The sequence below is a fragment of the Phaethon aethereus genome, assembly GCF_964289735.1.
Source record: "Phaethon aethereus genome assembly, chromosome: 11".
Classification (NCBI taxonomy): Eukaryota; Metazoa; Chordata; class Aves; order Phaethontiformes; family Phaethontidae; genus Phaethon; species Phaethon aethereus.
This window is the reverse complement of record NC_138587.1, coordinates 11784944-11809329: the sequence shown is the minus strand read 5'-3', so window position 1 is coordinate 11809329 and position 24386 is coordinate 11784944. Positions and strand designations below refer to the sequence as shown.

At 43.2% G+C, this 24386-nt stretch overlaps 1 protein-coding gene across 1 annotated transcript in view; it reads left to right on the top strand.

The window, feature by feature from the left end:
* The window catches only part of SLC6A6 (solute carrier family 6 member 6), a 30981-nt gene extending 7619 nt beyond the window's left edge, over nucleotides 1–23362 (top strand). The window contains exons 4-13 of the mRNA XM_082004673.1: nucleotides 2017–2149; nucleotides 5535–5669; nucleotides 7605–7708; nucleotides 7822–7946; nucleotides 12599–12711; nucleotides 15385–15522; nucleotides 16602–16704; nucleotides 17648–17748; nucleotides 18446–18616; nucleotides 20128–23362. Of these exons, the coding sequence (XP_081860799.1) occupies nucleotides 2017–2149; nucleotides 5535–5669; nucleotides 7605–7708; nucleotides 7822–7946; nucleotides 12599–12711; nucleotides 15385–15522; nucleotides 16602–16704; nucleotides 17648–17748; nucleotides 18446–18616; nucleotides 20128–20268 (1264 nt within the window). The 3' untranslated portion in view covers nucleotides 20269–23362. The remainder of the gene's footprint in view (nucleotides 1–2016; nucleotides 2150–5534; nucleotides 5670–7604; nucleotides 7709–7821; nucleotides 7947–12598; nucleotides 12712–15384; nucleotides 15523–16601; nucleotides 16705–17647; nucleotides 17749–18445; nucleotides 18617–20127) is intronic.
* Nucleotides 23363–24386: the final 1024 nt, after the last annotated feature.

Sequence of the window (24386 nt, the reverse complement as noted above, 5' to 3'; positions counted from 1 at the left end):
CAGTTGCTGCCTCACCATAGAAAAGTAACATATCTGGCTCTCACTAACCCACTGGGGTGCCCTCCGAAAAAGCTGGAAAGGATTGCTGGGGCAAACTCTAGGTGAGATTGACCATTTGCTTTTAGTTGCCCAATAAAAAGCAAAGAAGGCTTAGCTGAATGCATTAATACAGCTCCCTACTCCAAAACGCATTTGCAGTTAATTATTCATGGTTTCCTGACAGCTGGCTCTATAGGTTGCCTTTTTAATATGAACTGCCCCTTAGATTGGAAAATTGCCATTTATTTTTAAAAAAGCCACAGAAGGTTGCAGCTGAAGTTTGTCATCTATAAATGTATTTTCTTCTTTTGTATAAGCACAGCAGGTTTTTCCCTGGTTTCTTTAGGCTCAGGTGAACCAGGACTGCCACTTTATGCCAAATATTCATTACCGAGGGGTTTCTCCTGACTGTTGAATAGCTGTGCCGATGAGGGCAGCCTTACCCTGTCTGGTGCCATTAGGCCTTTCCATAACAAAATACACACACGTTCAGAGAGAATAAAGCATTTGGTGTGAGAACACATTCATACAGGTAACCCAAGTGAATTTGGCAAACAGACGCAAAAACAGATGGTCGATCCAGGGGTTTTTCGCAAAAACTAATTGCAGATTTTCCATCAGTGACTTAATTTGCTATTATTTCATGGTAATAGCAAAAAAAAAAAAGACAAACCAAAACCCCCCAGTTTAATTAATTCAGAGTAAAACAGACCACAGTGGTTTGTCTTGTACTGGATCCACATGCAAAGGTGTGCCCTTGCGGGCCTGATCCTGGTCCAGCACCCCAGACTCTTGTGATCTCTGCTCTCCACGACTTAGGTGAAGGAAAGTGGCTGATTTTTATAGCTGTCTGAAAATAAAATTTAATTAACAATTTGTTAGGTAGCAAGTTCATTTCTCTAGTCTTGGGGCAAGGCATTTCTGTTCTGACTGAGGTCAAAATTCACCTTGGCTTAAAAACAACTTGCAGAAAGTCTTCAGAGTTTAATAGGTTCATTTGCAGGGGAGTTTTAGCTAAGTGAATAGTAAGAAACAGCTTGTTCTTTCATAGATATTTGACAAATGAAGTAAGTATCAGGTATGACAAGGTCTGTCCAATGTGTGAGGACAGCGTATGTTGCACAAAAGTGAAAAAAAAAAAGGTCTTAAATCAGTGTTTAACAATGACCCATGGCAATTGCCAAAAGAGAGAAGCCTTAATGAATTTTTCCCCTCAGGAACAGAGTATGTTGATGGTCAGATGTTGTTCCCTTAAGACCCAGCTTAGGAATTTCTTTTTATTTAACGTAAGTGACAGAATAAAGTTTGCCAGCTATCTCGAGTTAGCTAAACAAGACCCTGGTGGCAGCGGTGCTGAGGGCGGACGGCTGCGCGCTCAGGCGGTGTTTTTGTGCGGGGGGCTGCGGGGGGAGAACAGATGATGGCTCCAGCCTTCGCCCTGCGAAGCCACACGCCGTGATGGTTCCCTGCGCTGCTTTTTCCCTTTCCCTCTTGTGGCAGTCTCGCTAATGAACTGAAAAGGAGGAGAAACACGTGGATGCAGGACAGCTGCAAGTGTCCATGAAGCAGACGTTGTGTGCGATGCTGCCTCGTGGCTTTAAAGCCGGGGTTCGTGGCAATGCCGGGGTGAGCTGGTCTTGCGTCTGCAAGGGAGCAAGTCTGAAAGCCGCAGTGCTTTGAGCATATTTTCTTATCTCATGCTGAGGTGATCACAGGCTGCTAAAAGGAGCTTAAAATCAAATGCTCTGCAATATATTGAATAAAAGAGTCCCACGAACCTAGGGAAGACGTAGAGCTGCAAAGCTCGGCTTTGCTCTCATAAGTCATGCTGACTTCGCAAGCAGCGTTCAAAGGGAGGGGATCTGCCCATGCATCTGCTGCCCTACACACCACCGTATACTCTTAGCTATTACAACCAGGCCTTGCATCAGCTGAGCTCCTGCATCTCTCTTGTTCTCTTTCCTTTCAAATATTCAGGCGCAATGTACTGAGCTTGTCCTCAGGAATTGAAGATATTGGTATTATCAAGTGGGATCTAGCACTGTGTCTTCTTCTCGTCTGGGTGATATGTTTCTTCTGCATTTGGAAAGGAGTCAAATCCACTGGGAAAGTAAGTGCACTTTTACCCTTTTTATAGTCATTGCAGTTAGCAGATGTTAGGAATACTAAGTAATGGTGTTCTTAAAGATGGTCACCATTTGCTTGAAAAATACGTGGGTTTGCACTGAATAGAAGAGGGATTCGGATTCAGCTGACATTTGAAAAGACATTGCTGGTGCCCAAAATGCCTGTGAGCCAGGTAGCCGTTACTGGAATAGCATCAAGAAGCGGATACAAGCATGGTTTGAGTACCACTTTGCCTTTCTGTGGACAAACATCCCACTGGTGCATGCCATGAGCATGGAAGGTCTTAGGCTTGTGATGTTTGGTGCTCTGCTCTCCCTGCCTGTGCTCTCACACCAGCCAAGTTCACTCTCAGTGCAGCGGGGTGGATGTTAACATAGCTGTGGTAGGGATGTTTTAAGTCAGTGGAAACTGCTGGATGCATAGCATTTTTGAAATGCCACTCACTTACAGGAGAGCTCTGTGTAGACACAGAAGACTAAACTTAGGTACTCGTTTAGAAGCACTCTCATTAACAGAGATTCTGGATAGTTTGTGTTTTTAGTCTCATCATGTGCTCTTTAGAGTCGTGTTTTTCTCTAAAGGAGAACAGTTAAATCATTCCTGAACCTCATCTTACTCCAGTGCAAGAAACAAATCACAGCAAATCTTGGCCAATCACTTAACAACACGAAGCATGATACTATTGCCCCTTGTATATAGCAGGTTCTTTACACTTAGTTTAATGAGAAAAGGATTTTGAAGCCATTGCATATGTGTGGCTCGTAGCTTTCAAACCTGTTGGTTGAGGAGGCATTTCATATAAATCTAACAAAGGTAGAGAGGTCTCAAGATACTAAATTCCCACGCATTTCTTGTCAGCTAGGTGGAAGGGAGCGACCCCATTAGTGTCCCACCTGAGGGAGAGGCCACAGCATGAACCCATCTTTTATCAGCCTCCAGAGAAGTCAGGAGGAGTGCGCAATTGCAAGTGCCTCAACTGCAGAAAAGCATCATTTAGCAGTTTTACCTTGTTAGACGCTGCAGAATCAACCAGGAGACAAAAGTCCATAGGAAACTAGAACTCATTAGTTCCACTGTTGACTAAACTACGTGCTTTACTGTCATTTCTGTCTTGCTTTCTGTGATTTTTGTCATGGAACCTCATTAAAATCATGCTGGTGCCTTACCCTGGATTCCCACCGGCGTTGCCCCAAAGAACAGCTTCCAGACCTCTAAAGCACACGGTGACAAAAATGTTTGCTTCTCCATTCCCTCTGATTGATGTGACCCAATGAGGGGGTTGTGTGAGCTTTATAGTAAAGGTGAATGCAGTAAACTTCCCACAGTAGCTGAGTGGAAGTGCACATTTCTGCAGTACCTTTGGTGAGCCTGGGGTCTGCTTGGTAAAGGTTATGGTAGCGCTGAGATATTTTTCCAGGCTCCCTGTGGTACACTGTTTCAAGCCCCTGTGAAGGTAACAGGCTGAAAACAGGTCTGTTAAATCAGTTGTCTAAAAATCTGTGTTTTCTGGAAATCCAGCAAAATGGTCTCATTTCTAAGACAAGGCGGTTGGTAGGAATTCGCCGCCTCCTCTCTGCAGCGTCTGAGCTCATGCGGGTGTAGAGCCAAAGCCCAACAAAACCATTGAAAAGTCTCCGGTTGACTCCATTAACTTTAGGGTCAAACAAAAGTAAACTGTAAACTCTAATGGAGGACTTGAATTATTTGAGAAGTCTAGTTTACTTTAGTGGATGGTTGTTTATAGCACTTCCCTGCTTTCCAGCGTGTTAATGGCTCTTTGGAGAGCAGAGAAGAAAAAAAAAAAACACACAGTTTTTAAATCTTGTAGTAGCATATTGGACAAATAAACATGAAATCATAGGAAAAATAATAGTTGTGCTTATGCTTTGGATAATGTGCTTGATCTTAAAAATTTGTCCAGCATTACAAGAGAATCTTTACCTGCAGCGCAAAGGCCACTTGCTGAAGGTCATTTACTTAGTTCCTGCAAATACGTCAAGGCACATATTTTTTGTAAGAAAATTTTGATTTTTCATAGGCCCGGCTTATATTAAAAAAAATCAGAAAGCACAGCACAAATCCCCATTTTATCCTTCTGGTTTTGGTGAAACCAAAAATGCATAGTATACATTATTTGTCAGTGTAAAATACACAGAAGATTCAAGGAGAGAATTAAAGAGGATGCATGTGAAAAGATTTCCTTTCATTTTATGAAATCAGTCCGGCTCTGTGAATTATTATGGCAATGCAGGCTTTGAGTTCTGCTCGTTATTCTCACAGGACACACTTAAGAAGAAGAATGGTGCATCCCGGGAGCTTTGCTGTAGTTAAACAAATTCTGGAAAACAAAAATACATTTTATCTCATGGCAGCAAACTGCAATTACCTGGGGGTGTCATCTGACTCCATGAAAGAACGCCCTGTCCTGGACAGTAGTGATTCTTGACTGTAACACAGCAGTGATATAAAAAATGAGAGAAAGCACTGATGAGCAAAGAAAACAAAATGTTAGAGGTCAAAAAGTGGGGGTCTAAAGATAGAACTGTCCAAGTGCAAGCTCAGTTAACCCTCACGCTGGAGATTAAAGCAAAGGGCTTTTTCATCAAATGAATGAGAAGATAACAAGAGAAGTAGGCTGTTATTCAAAAAGAGTGGGAATAGAGGTTAAAGATAATGAAGACATATTCTCAAACTGGATGAATAGAGCCTTAGTTTCCAATAATGATGTTGCTGAATAGGCAGCAAGGGCGAGAATGAAGTGATGGGACTGGAAATTACCACTGTTGAGACTGATGCCAACCTGAAGGGCTTCATGCGTTCAGGGCGATGGGAAGGGAGACACAGGAGCACGGACCACCTCTGGAAGGAGTGCCTTGTGAAATTGCCTGTAGGAGCAGTAGTGAGGCTGCACAGCAAAGTTAGAGGTAGCAGCAGAGCTTGCGAAACAGTTTGCAGTTTTTAAGTTCAAATGAAGAATGAGGTAATGCTTCAGGCGCCCTCAGCGAGGAAATCTCTGCAGCTTCCCTGGCAGAGGTGCACTTGTCATGTGAGGAGGACAAACAGGGCAAAGGCAGAATTTCTAACGAAACTCTTGACTTGTATAGAATCCTGCGTGTTCTCTGCCTGAGTGATGTTGACCACTGTCTGGGGGGCTCTGCACAGGTCAATGACCCTGCGTTGCCTCCAGGCCTAAAGCAATAAGCTGGTAAAAATATTAAAATAAAAGTAGATACAGAAACTCAGGTCAGGTCCTTTTAGTTACGAAGGGGCTTTGAATTCCCATTGTTACATCTCTCTTGATTCTGGAGGTGTAGCGTTCACTGCCACAGGCTAAACATTACCTTTTTTTTTTTTTTTTTTATTGCCAGGTAGTGTACATCACTGCCACGTTCCCATTCATCATGCTCCTTGTTCTACTCATTCGTGGTGTGACCCTGCCTGGAGCTGCAGAAGGCATCAAGTTTTATCTTTATCCTGATATCTCACGCTTAGCTGACCCACAGGTACAGAACCAGGAGTGGGGAGTGGGACGATTTCCTACGCAAAGGGGGATGGTGGAGGGCGATGGTGGTCATGTAATGGCAATAGATTTTTTTTCCCCCACAGTCTTTACAGGTTCAAATATGGTATGAACATTAATGCTGGGTTATATTTTCCAGAGATCTGCTTGAGAAGGTCACTGTTATACATGTTAATGCATCTTTCCATGTGTATGTGTGTGTGTATGCGTGTGTATTTTTTTTTGTGTCAAAGGACTCTGAGGCTGTAGACTCTGTCCCGTTATACAATCTCAGCTTTCTTGTTGGTAAGGTAAGGGAGATGCATTTTTTTAATGAGGATAGTCTTTAGTTTCAAAGGAGAGACACGTGAGCTTCACAGATGGAACAACAAGCGACAACTGTGAGTACCGGTGTCACTTAGCTCCCACGGCTCAATAGGAGGAGATTGGGAAAGCAGTGAATAAAATAATAGAAGAATGGAAATTCATGCAAAGTTGGTGAAAAATGCTTTCTGAGGCACAGGAACTATGGTTCGCTTAGCCCTGGCTAGTGGGAGCTAGGCTTATTCTTTCTGTATAGGCTGTGATTAGATAAAGATTCCTGTCTGTGCTCACAGGGTGCGACTATGCAACACTTGAGCAGACCAGCATCATTTCAACCAGTAGTGGTCACGTGAGAAATGGGGGGGGGGGAGGGATGGAACACTGTCCCGTGTCCCCCCCCAAGAAAAAGAAAGGATCTTTGAAAATAACAAAATGTTGGTCACAGTGAGAGGGAATAACATCTCTCCTATTTCTTTCTGATGATTATTTGGTTAAAATAAAACTCCAGCGATAGCTAAATAACTTAAGTAGGAAAAATGTGATTGAAAGAAACATTGTGGAAATTTGGTTCATTCTCTAGTCTTGCCCTCTTTATACAGGACACCCTCTTCACAGGAGACATAGTTTATGAATGAATCTTCTTTTATGGGACCCTATAAATTCTATGCACTACTATTAGCCCTAAGCCCACAGCACCAGCCGATAATGTAGAAGAGATTCACGCGAGCTGGCGGGCCCCCTCCCACAGTCTAGCAAAGGCATTATCTCTGAGGAGACACCAGTCAGCAAGGGGCAAAAGTGGTGGTGGGTGGGAGGAGGTAATGGTCCACAGCCTTAATTCTCACTTACTCAGACTCCTTGGTGGCTTCTACTGGTGTTAGCAGACTTGCATTAGCAGAAAGAAGTCAACAGATGGGATTCAATGCATGCATCTTGATAGCTTGCTATGTATTTACTAACCGAGAAGTCAGCAGTGTGCTGTTATTTCACTCTGTATATGTTTTTTTAGTGTAATGGGGAGACGGAATCATGAGACCGAGATCAGATATGTCTCTTAAAAAGTGCATTGTATTTTGCTTGTTTTCCCCCCACCCCTATGGCTTTTTATCTTGCATTTGAACAGATATAAAACCAGCTAGAAAGCTAGAAAAATAAACAAACCAAATACACAAACCTGTTTCTCAAGCTTTTCAGATCTTCATTTTAGTGACTCTGTCAGCTGATTCTAACAGAAATGAGTTACAACAGAAATGAGCAATATTATAAATACTTCTGCATTTCCTATTGCACTGAAACACGTTTATTGTTGCGCCAACAGGAAGGATCAGCTGAATGACTAAGAAACTAGAAATACTGAGCATCTCTTGGGAGGGGATATGGGAACTGTTGTAGAGATGAAGTTCTTGTGGGCTCTGACGCTAACAATTTTCTTTTCCCTATAAAAGCCAAACTTGCAAATGTAATGTTCTCTTTCCCTCTCTCCCTGATCCTTTAGCTATCACCCTCAATGGAAACAATTATTTTGTTGATTTTGCATAGTTTGAACTGTGTGTTTGCGTTGAGTGTTGCAATGCAACGATGCCGGTAGTAACAGTCTTTCTGTCTTTCCCTTTAGGTCTGGATAGATGCAGGGACACAAATCTTCTTCTCGTATGCAATCTGCTTAGGAGCAATGACTTCCCTGGGGAGCTACAACAAGTACAAATACAACTGCTATAGGCAAGTTTCCATCCAAGGGGGTTTAGTGTTTTAGCTAAATGATGTAAATAAAGTAGGGACAATGGGTTAATTTTTTTTTAATTAACTTGCTCCATGACATATGTGTGACTTAGGGACTGTTTGCTGCTGGGATGCCTGAACAGTGGTACCAGTTTTGTGTCTGGCTTCGCAATTTTTTCCGTCCTGGGCTTCATGGCACAAGAGCAAGGGGTGAACATTGCTGATGTGGCAGAGTCAGGTACGATGGTATTGGTGGCAGTGGTGGTGGGCACTGCCGCCTAGCGTGTGAGCAAAGTTCTGCAGACTCAATCAGCTAACGTCTACGCAATAAAAACAGAACAAGATTTCCCATAATCTCCAGAAAAATAAGCACGTTGTTGATTTGGGCTTTCATCTAGAGCAGCGAGGGTTAGCTGGGGTTGTATTGTTTACTCTGTCTTGATTAACAGGGCAGCAAACACATTTCCTAGAGGGTGCTAATCCATTTGAGTTGAGATTAGAGTTAAGATAACCACTCCATTGTCTAGGGTCCAGAATGTCATTGACTCAAAAATGTGTTCCATCCTTCTTTTCAGACTACCTTTATTTTCATTCAAATGCAAATTGCCAGTATTTATGTATTTTTCATAGCTTAGTTTTGCTTGCTCACAGCAGAGCGCTGTGAATATTGCCTTGGCCTTTTGAAGGGACATACACACATATATTCCCAAGTCTCTCTGAAAGGCAAGAGAAGTTGGAGAACTCCATCTCCTGGGTTGTGTGGACCGTTTCGTCCACAGGAACTCTAGTTGTTGCAATCCTGCATTTGTCCTCTGTAGCTTCAGGGTGAGGTTGACAGAACTGTGAGAAGTCCATTCTGAACTTAGGTTCCTCCCTTATTTCAGACGTGTTCTTCCCATTAACATTAAGCTACGCACTTGCAGCTGGAGAAGGCTAAATCCTCATAGCATCTGAATGTATGACAAATCAGACAAAACAGATGACATTTTTTCCTCTGTGCATGTCTTATCCGTGAGGGCAGCTGGAACCATGTGTTTTCATGTAGAACAGACAGATTAGATGGGAATTACCGTTCAAAACTAGTGAGTCGGGCCTCGACAGCCCTGAGACTTAAAGCTAATCAGATTCAAGTAATAACAATGTCACCTGAGTGCACTTTTGGCATTTCTGATTTTTTTGAGCAATTTTAATTCATCTGCATAGTATTTGAAAGCTTTCCTTTCCAAACATGCTATTAAAAAGTCAATGTATCTTCTGACCACATGGCTCTGGGAGTTAAGTCTTTAAGAAAAATATCTCACTTCGCAAGGGCTAATGAAAAACTAATGACACTGGAGGCACCGCTGGATTCTTGGGTGGCTACAATTGGCATACCTCTCGCAAGTGTAATTAGTTAACAGTCTTGGCCATAATGCTTATTTTGATTGGAGATTGATTGCTTTGTTTTTAAACAGGAAGCAAGGGAATAATCCTATTGAATTAATCATAAATAGCCCCCTTTTTTTTTAATATGTAGGTGGATCAGTTCCTAGAGTAGCATTTTTAAGTATTTCCACATTACGTTTTTATCTGGTAAATATTTATTCTATTTTTTTTTTCTTAGATGTCTGATAAACAGGCAGCTATATTCCTGTTTGACATTTTTATAATGAAACGGTTTTATAGTAACACTGAATTGTTAACTAATGTTTAAGTACCAGTTAACTAACAGACTTAGTGTTTACATAGCATTTTTTCATCAACAGCTTAAAAAGAATTTTTTTAAAGGAGGAATTTTATAGCTTATTATAGGGATAACGAGGGCACTTACTAGCTTCCGAACTTGGTTTTCCGTTTCTTGCATATTTTGCTTTTGCTTCCTTCTACTTTATTTAAATTCATCCCTAATGGCCAGAGATTGCAGCCGTCTCACTGTTCAGTGCGTTGCCCATTGTCACTGGCTGGTCTTCGGCTAAATCCCAAGGGACGTTTTTACATGACAGTAAACATTACCAAAATTATCCAAAATTACCAAACCACTTCCCATGGGCTTCCTCGCTGCCTTTCAGAGCAGAGGTGAAGCACAGAGCCACTGGCGACCACTTGGCCCCACTCAGACGGAGGGTCCCAGGACCCGCGCGCGGCCGTGGGGGGAAGCTCTTGCTGCCGCCCCGCTGCCGACTTCTCAGCACAGAGACATGCAGCAGGCGCTGGAGCCTTTTTTTTCGGCCTTGCCTTTTTCGGTTTCTTATGACACAAGGTCAGGGCCGCTCCCCTGGGTCAGGGAAAAGGTGGGGAGAGGATGTTGTCCATGGGGCCAAGACCTCCTGCTCTCCTCCATCTCCGCCCGACAAGTTAAATCCCTCCTGTCCTGTGGGTGACACCGTTTGTTTCCTTGTTTGCCCTGCTGCCAGCCAAGGGAACATCAGCAAATTTGCTGACAGCAGAATCTCATGGCCACATTTTTTGCCTGTGCCAAATTCAGCCTCGGTGCGAGGTGCCCGGGACACCCTCGTCAGCGAGGGGTGGCTCCCGCTTCGCAGGCTCAGGCTCGCACAGCAGTTGCACTAGACCCCTTTGACTTCTCAGTGAAAGGAAACTTCTAATAAGTAGCGCTTGATTTTTTTCAGAAACGCTTTTAAAGGGAGAAGGGAAAGCAGCGGAGGCCCAACACAGCTGTAGTGAGTCCTGTCTAATCTGTGCTGCGTCTGTTTGGCTGGCAGAAACACTCCACCGCCTGCGCGATTTGTAGCAGTGTTAAAACAGAACAAGATCTGCCTTTTTTTAAAATCCGGTTGCAAACAGATTCAGATTAGGCAGGCCTGACTATAGTGCCTTGGGTTTCCTGACGCCTGCCTGGTCCCTGCCGGCACAGAGCTCTGCTCCCGGGGCACATCTCCAGCCCTGCTGTGGCACTTTGCCGGCGAACGGCCAGCGAGTGGGATGGGGTTGTGACAGTCCTAATTATCTCTTGATAGCAGCCACAAGTGCTTCACTTTTGCAAGACACCCTTCAGAGCAACAGAGTTTCAAACTAAATACGCTTTTAGATTATTTATGTACAGTCGAGGGGATGCCAGGAACATTTTCTTTCACATGGACTTTTCTCTTTATATTTCAATGCTTAGTTTCAAAGGGAAATCACAGCTAGAGCAGGGCTTAGGGCACTTGGTATTAACCGGTATCACAGTGCAAGGACAGTTTCCCTGGCCAAAGCATACAGAACTGCAGCAAGTTTTGAGGAGAGCAGCTTTGCATCTGTCTCATCAATGGCACAGATCAGCTGCAAATGCCATATGATAGCAGTTCTCCCTCAGGGAGGATCTACTGTATCCACTGAATTAGGGGGAAAAAAGCAACACCCCCCAAAATTTGAGACATTCACCAATTTTTTGGTATCTTCTGTCGTATAAAATCTTAGTTGTGTTTCATTTTAAATAAAATTAGTTGCTCAATTGTTGGCTAATTTGTATTTATTTCCGTTGAAGTATTTTCAGTGACTTAAAGTTTTTTCTTTAGTTTGAAAAAAAGTCATCTTTTTTTTTTACCTCTTTCTCTTGCTTCTTTTTCCATCTTTCTTACTGGAAAGGAAAAGTGGGAGGTAGGAAGAGCAGCGTTAGAGATTTTTCTGTACAGATCAGAGATAAGATTTCTGCCCCCGCACTGCAGCAGTTTAAAAAAATTCCTTTTCCCTTTGAAAATTACTTGAATCCACTTGAAAATCCTGGAAAATGCCAGTTTTCAAGGCTCCTTAAAGCAACCAAGCAGACGAGCCAGGCATTCCTGGGTTTAATCTGAATTTAAATCTGCCCTCAGAAGCTTCACCAAATTTCTACAGCCACTTGGAGAGCCTGCCGTAAACGCTGGCTTCCCAGTGTTCCTGTCTCCCACTTGGAGAGGGCTCTGTCCCTCTCGACAAAAGCTCTCGTAAGCAGTAGCACCAGCGCCAGGTGGGAGCGCCTTTGGGGATCAGCGTGCGAGAGCGCTGCGCGCGCGCTCGGCGTGGGGGTACGAGTGAGGTGCCGTCTGGTCCACGGCGCAGACGAGGCCCAGTCTGGAGCCGAGCGCTCGCGCACGAGGCTCTGGTTTCCCGAGCGGAGAAGCCAGGCGCTTGGCCCCAGCCTGTTGCAGTCGTTCTGCGGTCGGGGCTGGCGCCGGTCGCGTTCAGCGTCGCCGTGGCAGGTCTGCCTAGGCTGGCTGGCGAGGGGCAGGTGATGTGTCAGCGTGGGGAAGCAATTTTACACACAGCGTTTTTACACGCCAGCAGTTCCTAACAGCAAGGAGGCATTTTTTTCAGGGACCACAGCTGATATAACTAGGAGTAGCCTGATCACTTCAGTGCAGGGGTGAGGGTGTGCAGAAGCAAAGGAGCAGGCTCCCGGAGCGCAACCCCTGCTCTAGAAAAGCCGTGCTGGGTTTGGAGGTTGCACACAGAGGGAGGCAGTGGTTGCATTAGCGAAGATCCCGGGGAATGTTTGGAGCAGGGTCCCCTTCCCTGCATGCAAAAGAGTTTCATCATCATCATCTTCATCGTGACCATGTGGGCTAGCAGTGGGATTCTGCCATTCCCCTGGGTCACCCCTTCTCCCCCCCGGCCCCCAATTCTGCCCTGTGTCCATGGGGGCAGGCGTAGGACCACCTCCATGATTGGCATGTTTGAGACATGTTAAAACTGGTGATCTGTTAGCAATGGCCTCGGGGGTTTGCCTGTGGTTTCTGCTGTAGTCATGCGTGCTTCGATTTCAGATAAAAGAGCCAAACTGTTTCACTTCTGGTATTTCCAGCCGCGTTTGGATTTATCTGAACGGAACCAGGCATTCCTGCATTTGAGTGTGGCTACCTTTACCAAAGAGCTGGTACTTACTATTTCTCTTCCCTTCCCTTCCCCCTTTCCTGTTTTCTCTTTCTCTAGGTCCAGGCCTGGCCTTCATTGCCTACCCCAAAGCTGTGTCCATGATGCCGCTGCCCACCTTTTGGGCAATCCTTTTTTTTATTATGCTTCTGTTGCTTGGACTGGATAGCCAGGTTAGTACGATGGGTAAGAGATGTGTGGCTTTTCATCTTGGCACTGCTGACTGAGAAAAGCTGGCTTTGTAGGCAGGAGTTAAGAAGAGAATGCCTCTAATGCTGCTCAAGAGGAATTCATCTGGGTTGCTTTTTAGTGCCGGGGCTGCCTTTGATTAATCTATGACTGTCAACTCATGGTGTGATGTTGCTGAATAAGTCTGTGTCATTGGGAGTTAATGGAGTCCACAAGACTAGGGCAGTACTCCCTAGCCTAAATATCAGTCCCAGTCTGGCCACAAAATACCACCTTTTGGTCACGGGGCGGTATTTTCCTGCTTTGGAAATGAGCTTAATCATTTTAAAACAACAGATGACAGCAGTCCTGTTCCACAGAGTACTTTGTGCCATTGTGATCACCTGCGGTGTGTATACCCCATCATTAAAACGCTTTGTAAGACTGACTAACTACTAGGAATACAGGCTTTGATAGTTGTCAAGTGCCAAAAAAAAAAGCTAAGACATCGGAAGGCACAAAAAGCACAAGATGTTTTGTACAGTATAGCCAGGGTGGCTTCATGAACAGTCAGAGGAAAAAAACGCAGCCTTTTTCAGTGGCCTTAGACTGGCAGCTGCTGAGCAATGTGGGATCCCCATGACTTTCACCAGTGCACATTCAGTACCTCCAAACTGGCCAGAAAACATCTTGGGTTCCAGCTGTACTAATTATGTAGCACACACTGCTATTAATTAGTGAGCATAAAAAAATCAAAAAGCTCAGTCCAAGAAATTAGGTTATTTTCCCAGTGATTGCTTGTAGGAATGTTGGGCTAAATACCTCAAACGAACCTGTAAATCATTTCTAGGTAGTCCACTTACAAGGAAACATGGGTGACCAGGTACTGTTTGCCAAAATAAGTTTTCAGGGCGACGGGCAGCTTTCTGCACTCAAATGGAAAGTCACTAAGCTTATAAAAACCCAATTGGTAAGGATGAAATGTTCTTTTAGGCTAAATGTTCTCTCGTATGAGGAGAGATCTGTAAATGGATTTTTAGCCAGTTGTTGTATACTTAATCTTTTACATTTTTCATATTCCATTTGTCCTAAATTGCTCTTTACGGCTTAATCTTTGAACTCCAGTGTGCAACTTTCGATCATTCCAAAGTAAATGTAAAAGTGCCCAATGCCGTGGTTCAGCAACCCTGTGCTTATGCAAATTGGAAGCTGTCTAGTAATTTAAAAAAGCTCCTCACTGCGTAGAATGATTAAAACTAATTGGAGCGCTTAATTTCTCTCCTCCACCCCTCTGTTTTTTTGGAGTGCAGTCAAGCAGGTTTCTGGAATGCCAGAGCAGTTTAAGATCAAATCAGCCCAAAGGAAAGGGTTGCATTTAAAAAGAAAACCAGTTTTACAGAAGTCAAGGTAACAAGGCAGGAGGCAACAAAATCCGGTGGAGTGTTTGTGGGACAGTCGGTATTTCCAAAACGGAGCTTCAGCTTGCGGTCAAAGAGAGTAGAGCTGTTACAGGGTACTTCTGGGCCCTGTAAGAGCAATATAGATACTGGGTAGGAAAGGGTAGCTTTTCTTGAAATAACATTATTTCGTAGACTCCCCGTGATAACTCATTAGTTATAAGATGATGTGTCCACTTAAAGTGAAGATCATTTCTACAGAGGCAGCCTTGGTTCTCCATGGTATCCTCATGCCTTCAGTGAACTTGGTGCTTTTGTACCTTGCCAGGCTGAAAGTACAGATCAGCTGAATGATCACTTCTTTGGATTTGTTTGGGGGGAGTTCAATAGTCACTTTTCTCTGTGGTTGAAATGCATATGGTTCTCAATTTAACTTTGAACTTTTGTTCAAATCCAATTTGGGATATTTGGTTAAGTCAAGTTACATTTCTTGCATGTAGTCTTTCAATGGCGAGTAAGTACAAATACAGTTATCATGAAGCTAGATAAAGGAAGATTTTTAGCTCATCTATTCAGAGCTTCATTTTTCGTTTACACATGCAAACAGTTTACCAAATCTTTGCATGGGGACTGTATCAACAGCTCCATTATTGCTGCAGGAGTGCCCCAGAGCCTCAGTCAGAGGTACTCTGCTCACAGGTTCAGAAAAGACAAGTTCAGTCAAGAAGTGCTGTTATTTCACATCAAAGTCTGCTTTCCCTTGGCTGGATTTTCACTAGCAAATCCAAGAGTAGAATTATATCCAATTGTGGAATTAACCTAACTAGTACCCGTGAGGTTTTCTGGCACACAAAAAAAAGGCTGGGAGGTACTCTCCTAGCGTGGGCTTTTTTGAGTGCTTTCTCTCTGCCTCTTTTCTAGCATACATCATGTATTCATCTGCAACAGCTACAACATAAAAGCCACATGAGTGCCCTCCTGTCATCAAATTAAGTTCCTTTATCCTTGCACTTGCATTTACAGAGCCCCTTTGGTAGTTCGAAAGGCTGCTAGGAAATGAACATCAATTCTGAAAGCTTGTTTCAACCTGAAAACTACCCCCACGCTTCAACCTCTGGGTTACAAAGGAATGGCTTCTGATTTATTTATTCAGAGCAGCATTTTGCCACAGAGTACGGTTGGGGTGTTGCTATGGAGCGTTTGTTCAAGTGTGAGCCCAGATAAAATGCATGGCGGGTAATTTTCAAGTCATGTTTCTTTGTTGTTGTTTTTCCCCTTTAGTTTGTTGAAGTTGAAGGACAGATCACGTCATTAGTTGATCTGCACCCATCCTTCCTAAGGAAGGGTTACCGACGGGAAATCTTCATCGCTATAGTATGTTTCCTTAGCTATCTTCTGGGACTAACTATGGTGACTGAGGTAAGTAGCACCAGTGCTGGGAATTGCCTTCTTGTTTAGCCAGTTTTCAGACCAATTTTAGCTATGAATGAGGCTGCATGGAACTAGCCACACAGAGGAGCGGTGCTCTTCAGATCTACAGAGCATCTTTCATCCCTAGATCTGAAAGCAGTTTGAAAGGGAGCTACGTAGTGTCCCCCTTTGCAGTCAGAGGAACAGAGAAATGAAATCTCATTAAATTCAACCTGATCTCAGGTACTAATCAACATGAATATGAATATTGACATCTGGCTCCAAATGATGAAACTCATTGGGAACCTTCAGCAGAGCAGATTAAGAATCCATCCAGTGCATGCAGGGAAAGAGATTTTTATCTTGGTTACACAGATCTGAATGTATTAAATACCCCTGGATTTATTCTAGTATAAACAAGATGGGAATATGTTCCGGTGGCTGCACTGTTGTGATATTTATCTCCAAAATAAAATCCAAGCCAGATTTTAAAAACAGCTCGAAGAGCACAACTGTGGGAATTAAAGTAGCACCTGCAACAGAGGTGCCTAACAAACACGTTTTTTCAAGTAGAAGTGCAGGTATATACAGTTCAGGGTAGTGACAGCAGAGAGTCTAGCAGCATAATCTGAATAAAGAGAGTTAGAAAGAAATGAACTATTCTCATGAAAAAAGTCCTTCCACTCAATTCGTAAATGAGGACCCTCCTGATGAACTGACTTCCATTTTTAGTATTTTGGAGCTGTTAATGTTAGGAGGTGACCTATCATTTCTTTACATCATTTGTTTCTATAAATGCTCATCCTAAAATACTTCTAAGAAGGAAAGATTTAAGTGTCTCAGTAGATTATACTAAGTGGCTTAATTTTGTTTAATCGTCGTCTTGTTTGGAATGCTTCCTGTAGTAAACATGCATATTCCCTGGGGAAGGTAATGCCAAATATTTACCTTACCTACTTGCTTGATACTACTTCTTGTTAGACAGCAATCATTAAGATATGTTGGTCGATCTTAACTGGGAGCTGGGCCTGAAGTATTCAGGGTTTTTTTCCCGTTGGATCCTAATCCATTGTGTCTCTCTTTTACAGGGTGGCATGTATGTTTTTCAACTCTTTGACTACTATGCAGCTAGTGGTGTATGCCTTTTGTGGGTTGCATTCTTTGAATGTATTGCTGTAGCCTGGGTTTATGGTAAGTGAGAATCCTTTCATCTAATACCTTTTGATGAGTCAGTGACAATTTTGCTAGCAAAACATTTAATCATCAGCCACCCTAGAATCTTCTTCCCAGCAACAGACACATGCCATTAATATAAATTAGCACTGACCTCTTGGAGACAAATTTGCATCTGGGATGAAGCCAGCCTCCAGTGTTTTTCCACACAAAAATGAGTATTTTTCCGTTGCTAATTAAGACAGGCACAATTAAGCATTTACGTGTGTTAAGTTTAGAGATGAGAGCTGAAAGTTTGGCCAGCCGTGAAAACTTGTTTGTCTCTCAGAGAATTTCCTGTCAAAGCTACAATGTCTTCAAGGGGCAAACCAACCAAACAGAAAATACAAAGAGAAAGCTGACAGAAAAGTGTATTCTGTCCCATTATTTTTAGGCGATGCTGAGTACTAAGGTCTGACAGTAGCCTCTGTAGTTGCCTGAGACAGTAGCTGAGGAATGATCAGAAGATGTTTGCTGCTTGGGACTGGTCATTCCCCTGATTCTCCATGTACTCCATCTCCTTAGGAAAGCAAAACAAACAAAGCCTTCATTTTGCATCAGTCAGATTTCTGTAGAAGCAAGATGTCCCATCTGCTGTTGTGTCCTTCACATGGTGATCCCCCTGGCAAGATCAGGAGAGTCTGGGGAGAGGAGTGGGCAGGAGGGATCAGCATTGCACTCCTGCAATCTAAATAAAGAGGGGGGTGTAGGATGAGAGAGTCCCCCATCCTTTGAGCTTCTCATCAAGGAGAAAACCATCTTGAACTTCACAGCCATGGGAAGCATTTGAGCAATACATCTGACACCCTCATCTTCCCTTTAAATACGCCTTGGCGGGGCTGGGAAAGCAGCTGTAATCCCACAGTCCTTACATGGCTTTTATATGCTCGATTCCGATAAATGCGCTTACTGTCCATTACAGGCGCTGATAATATTTATGATGCCATTGAGGATATGATTGGATACAGACCTGGTCCCTGGATGAAATGGAGCTGGATTGTGATCACACCAGTTCTTTGTGTGGTGAGTACTGACCCGGGCTCTTTCAAGTCTTCCACATAGCAGCTCTGAGCCACCTCTTACTGCTTCTCTTCAAGTGAAGGCTGTTGCGTGCAGAGACCAATTGGCAAAGAGATACTGGAGGCTTGAACATACCCCTCAAAGACATCATCTTCTCAGATGTTAGCTGTTAATGTGACTGCTCTCTGCTGTGCTTGGGCAAATTGCAGTTGGCTACATTTGAGTGGATTTTTCTTAGGATTGGCAAAGTATTACATTCATGACACAGAAAACTCGCTCTCCAAAGAGTAGTTCTTACTTTAAGTGGTAGGACTACTAGGCGATTTCAAGAAAAAGACTTGAGCAGTCTGAGGCAGGCACTCAGCTTGAAGTACTTCATTTGCTGCAAAGAACATCCCAGTAAGCTCCTTGCAATGTATAGCAAATATTTGAGCCCTGAAAAAGAACAGGCAGTGTATTGCAGCTGTTCAGCACCATCATTTAACACCCTATTGTCAAACAACAGTTTACCTATAAGCAGATGCAGATGCTCTTTCAATTTTTTAAATGGAAGAATAATTCCCCCGTTGGTTTAAAATACATATGGTATGCATCAGCTCTGCCTTTCAATGCCTGTCTTCCTTAGGGCTGGTGGTAGCACCAGAGCCATACTGCTTTCAGCATTTTTGAGCCTCATTTTGTTTTCCTTTCTCATCCACAGGGGTGCTTTATCTTTTCTTTGGCCAAGTACAAACCACTGACCTACAACAAGGTCTACACATACCCAGACTGGGCAATTGGCCTGGGCTGGGTTCTTGCCCTTTCCTCCATGATCTGCATCCCTATGGTGATGGTCATCCGCATCATACAGTCAGATGGGTCACTCATTGAGGTAAGAGCAACCAATTTGCTGTCTAGAGAAGAAAGGGAGCTTTAACCTGCTGTGTTTTATACAAAATAAGCACAGTGCTTGGAAAACTGCCACTTTTTCCAGGTAGGGCAAAGTTGGGTGCCTCTGCTGCAGTGAATGCAAGTAAGGCTGTTAAAGATCACCTGTCATGTAGAAATAGAACAAACATGAATCCTTCTGTCCTCAAACAAACACCAGGTGATTTTACTTGCATCCCACTTGTGCAGTTTCTAGCTTGGCAAATCATTGCCTCCATGTGCAGACTAGTGCTCAAGCACTGGGGTGCTTCCGAGCGCCGGTGCCAGATCTCTCTTCTGCAGCCCACGGGGACAAGGAAGCCCCATCCTACAAATCACTGAGAAAATGAGAGAGGGAGAGAGATCTAGGTCAACCCCGGCTGTCTAGGAGTTCATTTGATCTCAGCGAGATTCAGATCCACCTGTGGATTTTGTGGTTCTCAGACATGGCCTTCACTCTGCGGGACTGAATAAAAACCAAACCCTCCTGCCAGTGGGCTTCACTTTTTAGATTTTTTTTTTTTTTTTTTAATTCCTAATGAATCAAATCAAAACAGTGGATCCAAATTGCCCTGATCTTTGCAAAACTTCGGGTCAGATTCAGACTTGACAGTGCAGATTCTTTCGGGTTTGGATTTGTAGGCGATCTCTTGCCCTTTGCAGTTCAGCACAGGTTCCCCTGGTTTGTTTTTCTTCCAGTGGAAAGTTTTTAGAGACTGGGCAAGCATGAAACTTAGCAATTCTCTTCTAAGGTTTCAGATTAGTTTTGTTTTTGCCTAATGAGATGGCCTTAAATGCAGCCCAGGGTATTCTTGGAGGAGAAAGTGGGACACTTCGGGTTAGGAAAAAAGAGAGAATAGAATTAAAAAAAGAACATTTCCCAGAGCACAAACGCTTGCATTTTTCTTCCTCCAAGTGTTAATGGTCTTTTTCAGCTGTGGCCAGAGCATTTTCATGAGTGTTTATTTTCCTGCCTACATTGTCACCATCTGTTGAGAGAAAAATCTAAAAGTAGCCAAAACACTCCTCAAAGACCATGTTAGGAAGGGAAAGAGAGTAAACACTGGTCAGATGCCATTTAGTTCTTCCTTTGTGAACCAAGACGTAGGATAGAAGTTGCCACTTGGCGACGAACGGCTGGGCTAAAAGGCAGAGTTGTTTCTAAATGGGGAAGGAGAACACATATAATCTGAGCAGCAGCTGCAGTGCTGAAAGCCCAGCCCGCAGGATGCTGGAGAACGCCGGGAACACCTTCTCGTGTCCGAGTTGCCTGCGTCAAGTCAGGCTCCACAGCTGAGCAAAAGTTGAACGTGGTGTTCCACAGCCCAGGTCCCCGCGTCCTTGCAGAGCCATGCGGCACGCGCACATCTCTGATGGCCGCCATCCCCATCCTCGGATTGCCATGCGTTCCATCCTGCCCATGGAAACGCAGGGGCCGCTTGGTCTTCTCACCTTTGCTTTTCTTCTTCCTTTCAGAGGATAAAAGCGGTGGCTGCCCCCAAGGAAGTGAATCGGTGGTCCAAAGAAACGGAGAGTGGCACCCCCTTCTGCCCCAATGGAACTTCAAATGGCGGATTGATCAAGCCAACTCATATCATTGTGGAAACCATGATGTGAGCTCTCTCTGTGAGAGGATAAACCTGCTTTAACTGCCGTTTACTAACCATAGATTCTCATAGGACCAGGTTTACAGAGCTTTATATTTGCACTAGGATTTATTTTTATTTCTCACAGAGAAAGTTATTTTTTGTGTGTGGTTTTTTTTTAATATTTTGTAAGGTAATCACAGCAGATGTCTCTCTGTAGAGGGAGAGCTTTCATATCAGACTAGACATATTACAGGAATTTACTATTATTGGGTTTTTTTAAATATATATATCTTTATCTCTAACTATTATACACCTTACCACTTGAATTGATTGTCTTGCCAGCAATATATTCAAGTCTCAGAAAGCAATTTTAGGTGCTGGTATGGTTGGGAGCAGGGTAACTACAGAACACACAAAAGGAGCTCTGTTGAGAGATACGATAAAGAAAAAAGACGCTGTTTCAAGAGAATTTTCAAAGGTGTAGTATTTCCACCCTCTGGTTCGATTGTGGTGAACGACAGGCTTCAGGGTCACATTAGGGAAAGGGTACAGTTACGTTTAGCACAGTCCCCGAATAAAGATATAGCCGGGCAGCTGGAGCAGAGATTGCGAGGGAGGCAGAGAAGTTGGGTGTGAAAAGCCTTGCGGCCGTCCCTCCCAAGCGCGGTGCCAGGACCCTGTCACAGAGACGAGAGAAGGACTGTAGAAAGGCGTTTGCAGGATTTGGCATGGTTCTTTTTTGGTTTTTGGTTTTGTGGGGGTTTTTTTTTTTAGGTTTTGGGTTATTTTTTTACTTAAGTAAAATGCCTGCTGTTTATGTGTGAGGCGGGAGGATGCGTACCTGCTCCTGAGTTTTCCAGCAAAGCGTATGTTAGTGTGGTGGCACTAGTGTAAACTTGAATTCTGCAAACTGGGAGGGGCAGCAGGGGCGAGTGCTGGGGGGCTGAGTGGGGAAAAGCAGCCCCTGCCCTCTTGGGGCTTCAGCCGTTCGCTTGCTTGTTTGTTTGCATGTTAATTATTGGACTTTGGTTTTCGGGCAGAAAAAGAAATGAATCCCTACGGACTCTGACTGTCCAAAGGTGAACACAAACTAGGTCATCCCCAACACGAGAAAGAAAACCGCTCACCTACACCTGGTGTAACCAGTATTTATAACAGACACGTTGTTAATAATAATAGTAATGACAATAATAATACCACTCAGCAAACAGGTGCTTTTTATCCATGTATCTCAAAAATGCTTTGCCAAGTTTGGTAACCGGGATTTGCTTTATTTATTTATTGGGGGGGGGTGTTGGTTACTGTTGCGGGAGCAGACAAAAGCACTGTCCCTTGTCCCATGGCACTAAGTAGCAGCAGTGGACCTGGGCCCCCAGGTTCCTTGCCCATCATTGGCTTAAACCGTAATTTTATATTGGGGGGGCAGACATATTTGTGAATCTTATCTGCTAAAGAAACAGGCTTTTGGGATTTTCAGTTAAAGCAAAGGGAACATGTAACACGGAAGAGTTTCGTACTTGGTCAGAAGGAATTGTGTACCGTTCCAGGTTAGACGGGGGAGCGAAGAGAAACCACTACAAGGAGTGTAGGAATGGGGGTTCTACTTCGCCTGCTCCAGGTGGATGTTTCCATGGGGAATTGCTCCCTGAAGACTGTCCAAAACATGGGCAAAAGCCTTTTTTTTTTTTTTTTTTTTAAACTTAAGCAGGTTGTGCTGGGAACAGATTCTCTGGCAAAACTCAGCCTTTTCTTGTGGGCATTGTATTAGAGGAGAAGTTTTTTTCTTCTTATGATACCACAATTAGGCTATCCAAAGGTATTTAGAGGAAATGCTTGATAAAAGCAGAGTTTGCATCTGCTTATTCTGCTGTCAGCTTAGTCTGTCAGGGCAGAGTTTGTCGTTTAAACAGGAACATATCCAGTTCTTAACATTCCTACACAGTAGTTTTATTTTATTTTTTTCTTGTCCCATGGACTAATTGGCCACAGCAGCACAAACAGTTGTTGATTAGCTTGGTTTTCCTGTAACAGAAAAGGGGTGATTTAAAAGTAAGAGATGGACCAAAATTAAAAAAAAAAAAAAAAAAAAGAAAAAAGAAAAAGTGGCTGCATGTATAACTTTCAAAATCTTTCCAGTTTGAATTTGTACACATTTTTACATCAGATAGCTGAGTTACAGCAACAAAACCAGCTACGGCAGAGTTGCGTTTGTTTTCTTTTTCTGGTTGCTGTATTATGAGAGTTATAAATGAAACTTTTCCACAGCTGGAGTTGGCAAACATCTAATGTCACCTGCTGGGCCAGTGGCAATGGCCATCCAAAGGTCAATGGAGAAATTCTGTGAGCCAGTGAGTGTCATCAGATGTGCCCAAAATAAACAAACATGCATACAGCTAATTTTTTTTTTTTTTTAAACAGCCTTTAACCATCAAAGGCAAGGAAATGTAATCAAACATAACTCTCTCAGTGGGCTTCAGCTTGGACCCTCATTTTTGAGTTACATTTAGCGTCTGCAGTAAAGAGGCACACCTGCCTGGGTGAAGAGGGAGTAGCAGGTTAGGGGGTCTAAATTAATGGTTTCTGTGAGTGCAGATGAAACACTGATGCTTGATTATTATTTTTTATATATATCTTGTCATACAACTGCATTTGAGATACAGTTTGCACATCGCTTTCATGCTGTAGAGCTGAGACAAGCTTTAGTTAGGGACAAACAAATGGTTTGGCTACATCAAAGGCTTCTCCAGCAGTCAGCTGGGTGTTCAGCATCTCCACATTGTGGAGAATGTCTTTGCATGAAGAACCAGAGGGCTAATACTACACCTTTCAAAGTACGACTACTAGAGAACTAGAACCCAGCCCCGTTTCGATATAAACTGTGCCATTCAAATCAGTCGCTTCCATGTACCAAGTGAAAATGTCTCACACATATGCAACAACCTCATTGAAGAGTTCTCTATGTAAACTGCTCCGGCCCCGCTGTGCTCTTTAGCGTGACTGCAAGGGAGGGCTGGCACTCGTGAAGAGCTAAGAAATTATTGTTTCTGGAAAACAGTTCCTCTCTCCCCTCTTCCCTCCCCTCCAAAAAAAATAAAAAAGGATAATTAATTCTACTTGTTTTATCTGGGGGTTGAGTTCCAATGAGCACACACATTTTTACAGTTTCGGTTTTTCCTAACGCTTTTATTACCAGATTTCTGAACTTTTCTTGATGATAAATTTGCATTTCAACATGATTCTCTGCCAAATTTATTAAAAAATACTTTTTTTAAAAAGTCTGTGCTTTCTACCTGTTTCTGACTGCAAATACAACTAATTTTTTTCCTAATTTACTTGATTAAACACTTGTGACCTGTTTTACCTGTTTTATGTAAATGAGGAACTCTGTATTAAAATACCATGACTAGTCATAGATAAACTGGTTTGGATCCAGGGAAAAGTTAGTGCAGTTTTGGCATGAGGTCTTTAGAACCAGATTCCCTGAGTTTAAAACCAGAAATAAAACAAGAGAAAACCCACACCTTTTCATGTTTCATGTATCTTTGTATTCATGGGTTCTTCTGGGCTTGAAAATGGCAGATTTTCAGCAGTATTTATTTCCAGCTGAACTAAAATAAAAAGATAGTAGAAATGTAAAGGGGAACATTTACCCCACAAGATTCTCTGACCTGTTTCTTATTTTTCTCAATTTTCCAAACTTTTTCAGTTCACCTGTCACTAGTTACAATCTCACTGAATGGGCATCTATTGTAAGGGACTTTACCAGTAGTCTGTATTCCGATATTTAAGCCGTATGATTTCATAAATAGGACTGTTTTTTGTTGTTGTTGTTATTGTTCTCATTTTTCTTCTCATCCATAGCTTTCCTTTTCATCTGGTCCAAACAGATCCACACACTTAGAAAAGTCCTCTTTAAAGTGTGAGATAGTAGGTCCACAATGGATTTGTTCTTGTGTTTGTAAATTAAAATAGAAAAGCCTAGCAGCTGTATTTGCCATCTAGAACACCACTGGTGGTCACCCCGCAGCAGCAGTGCAGCTCCTGGAGTGGAGGGGAGTTAGGAATGGTCTGACTGAAATTGCTCAGCAAAGCTGATTTTTGCTGCTGTTCTTGGGGAGAGGAAGAAAAGAGGAAAACAAAACAAAA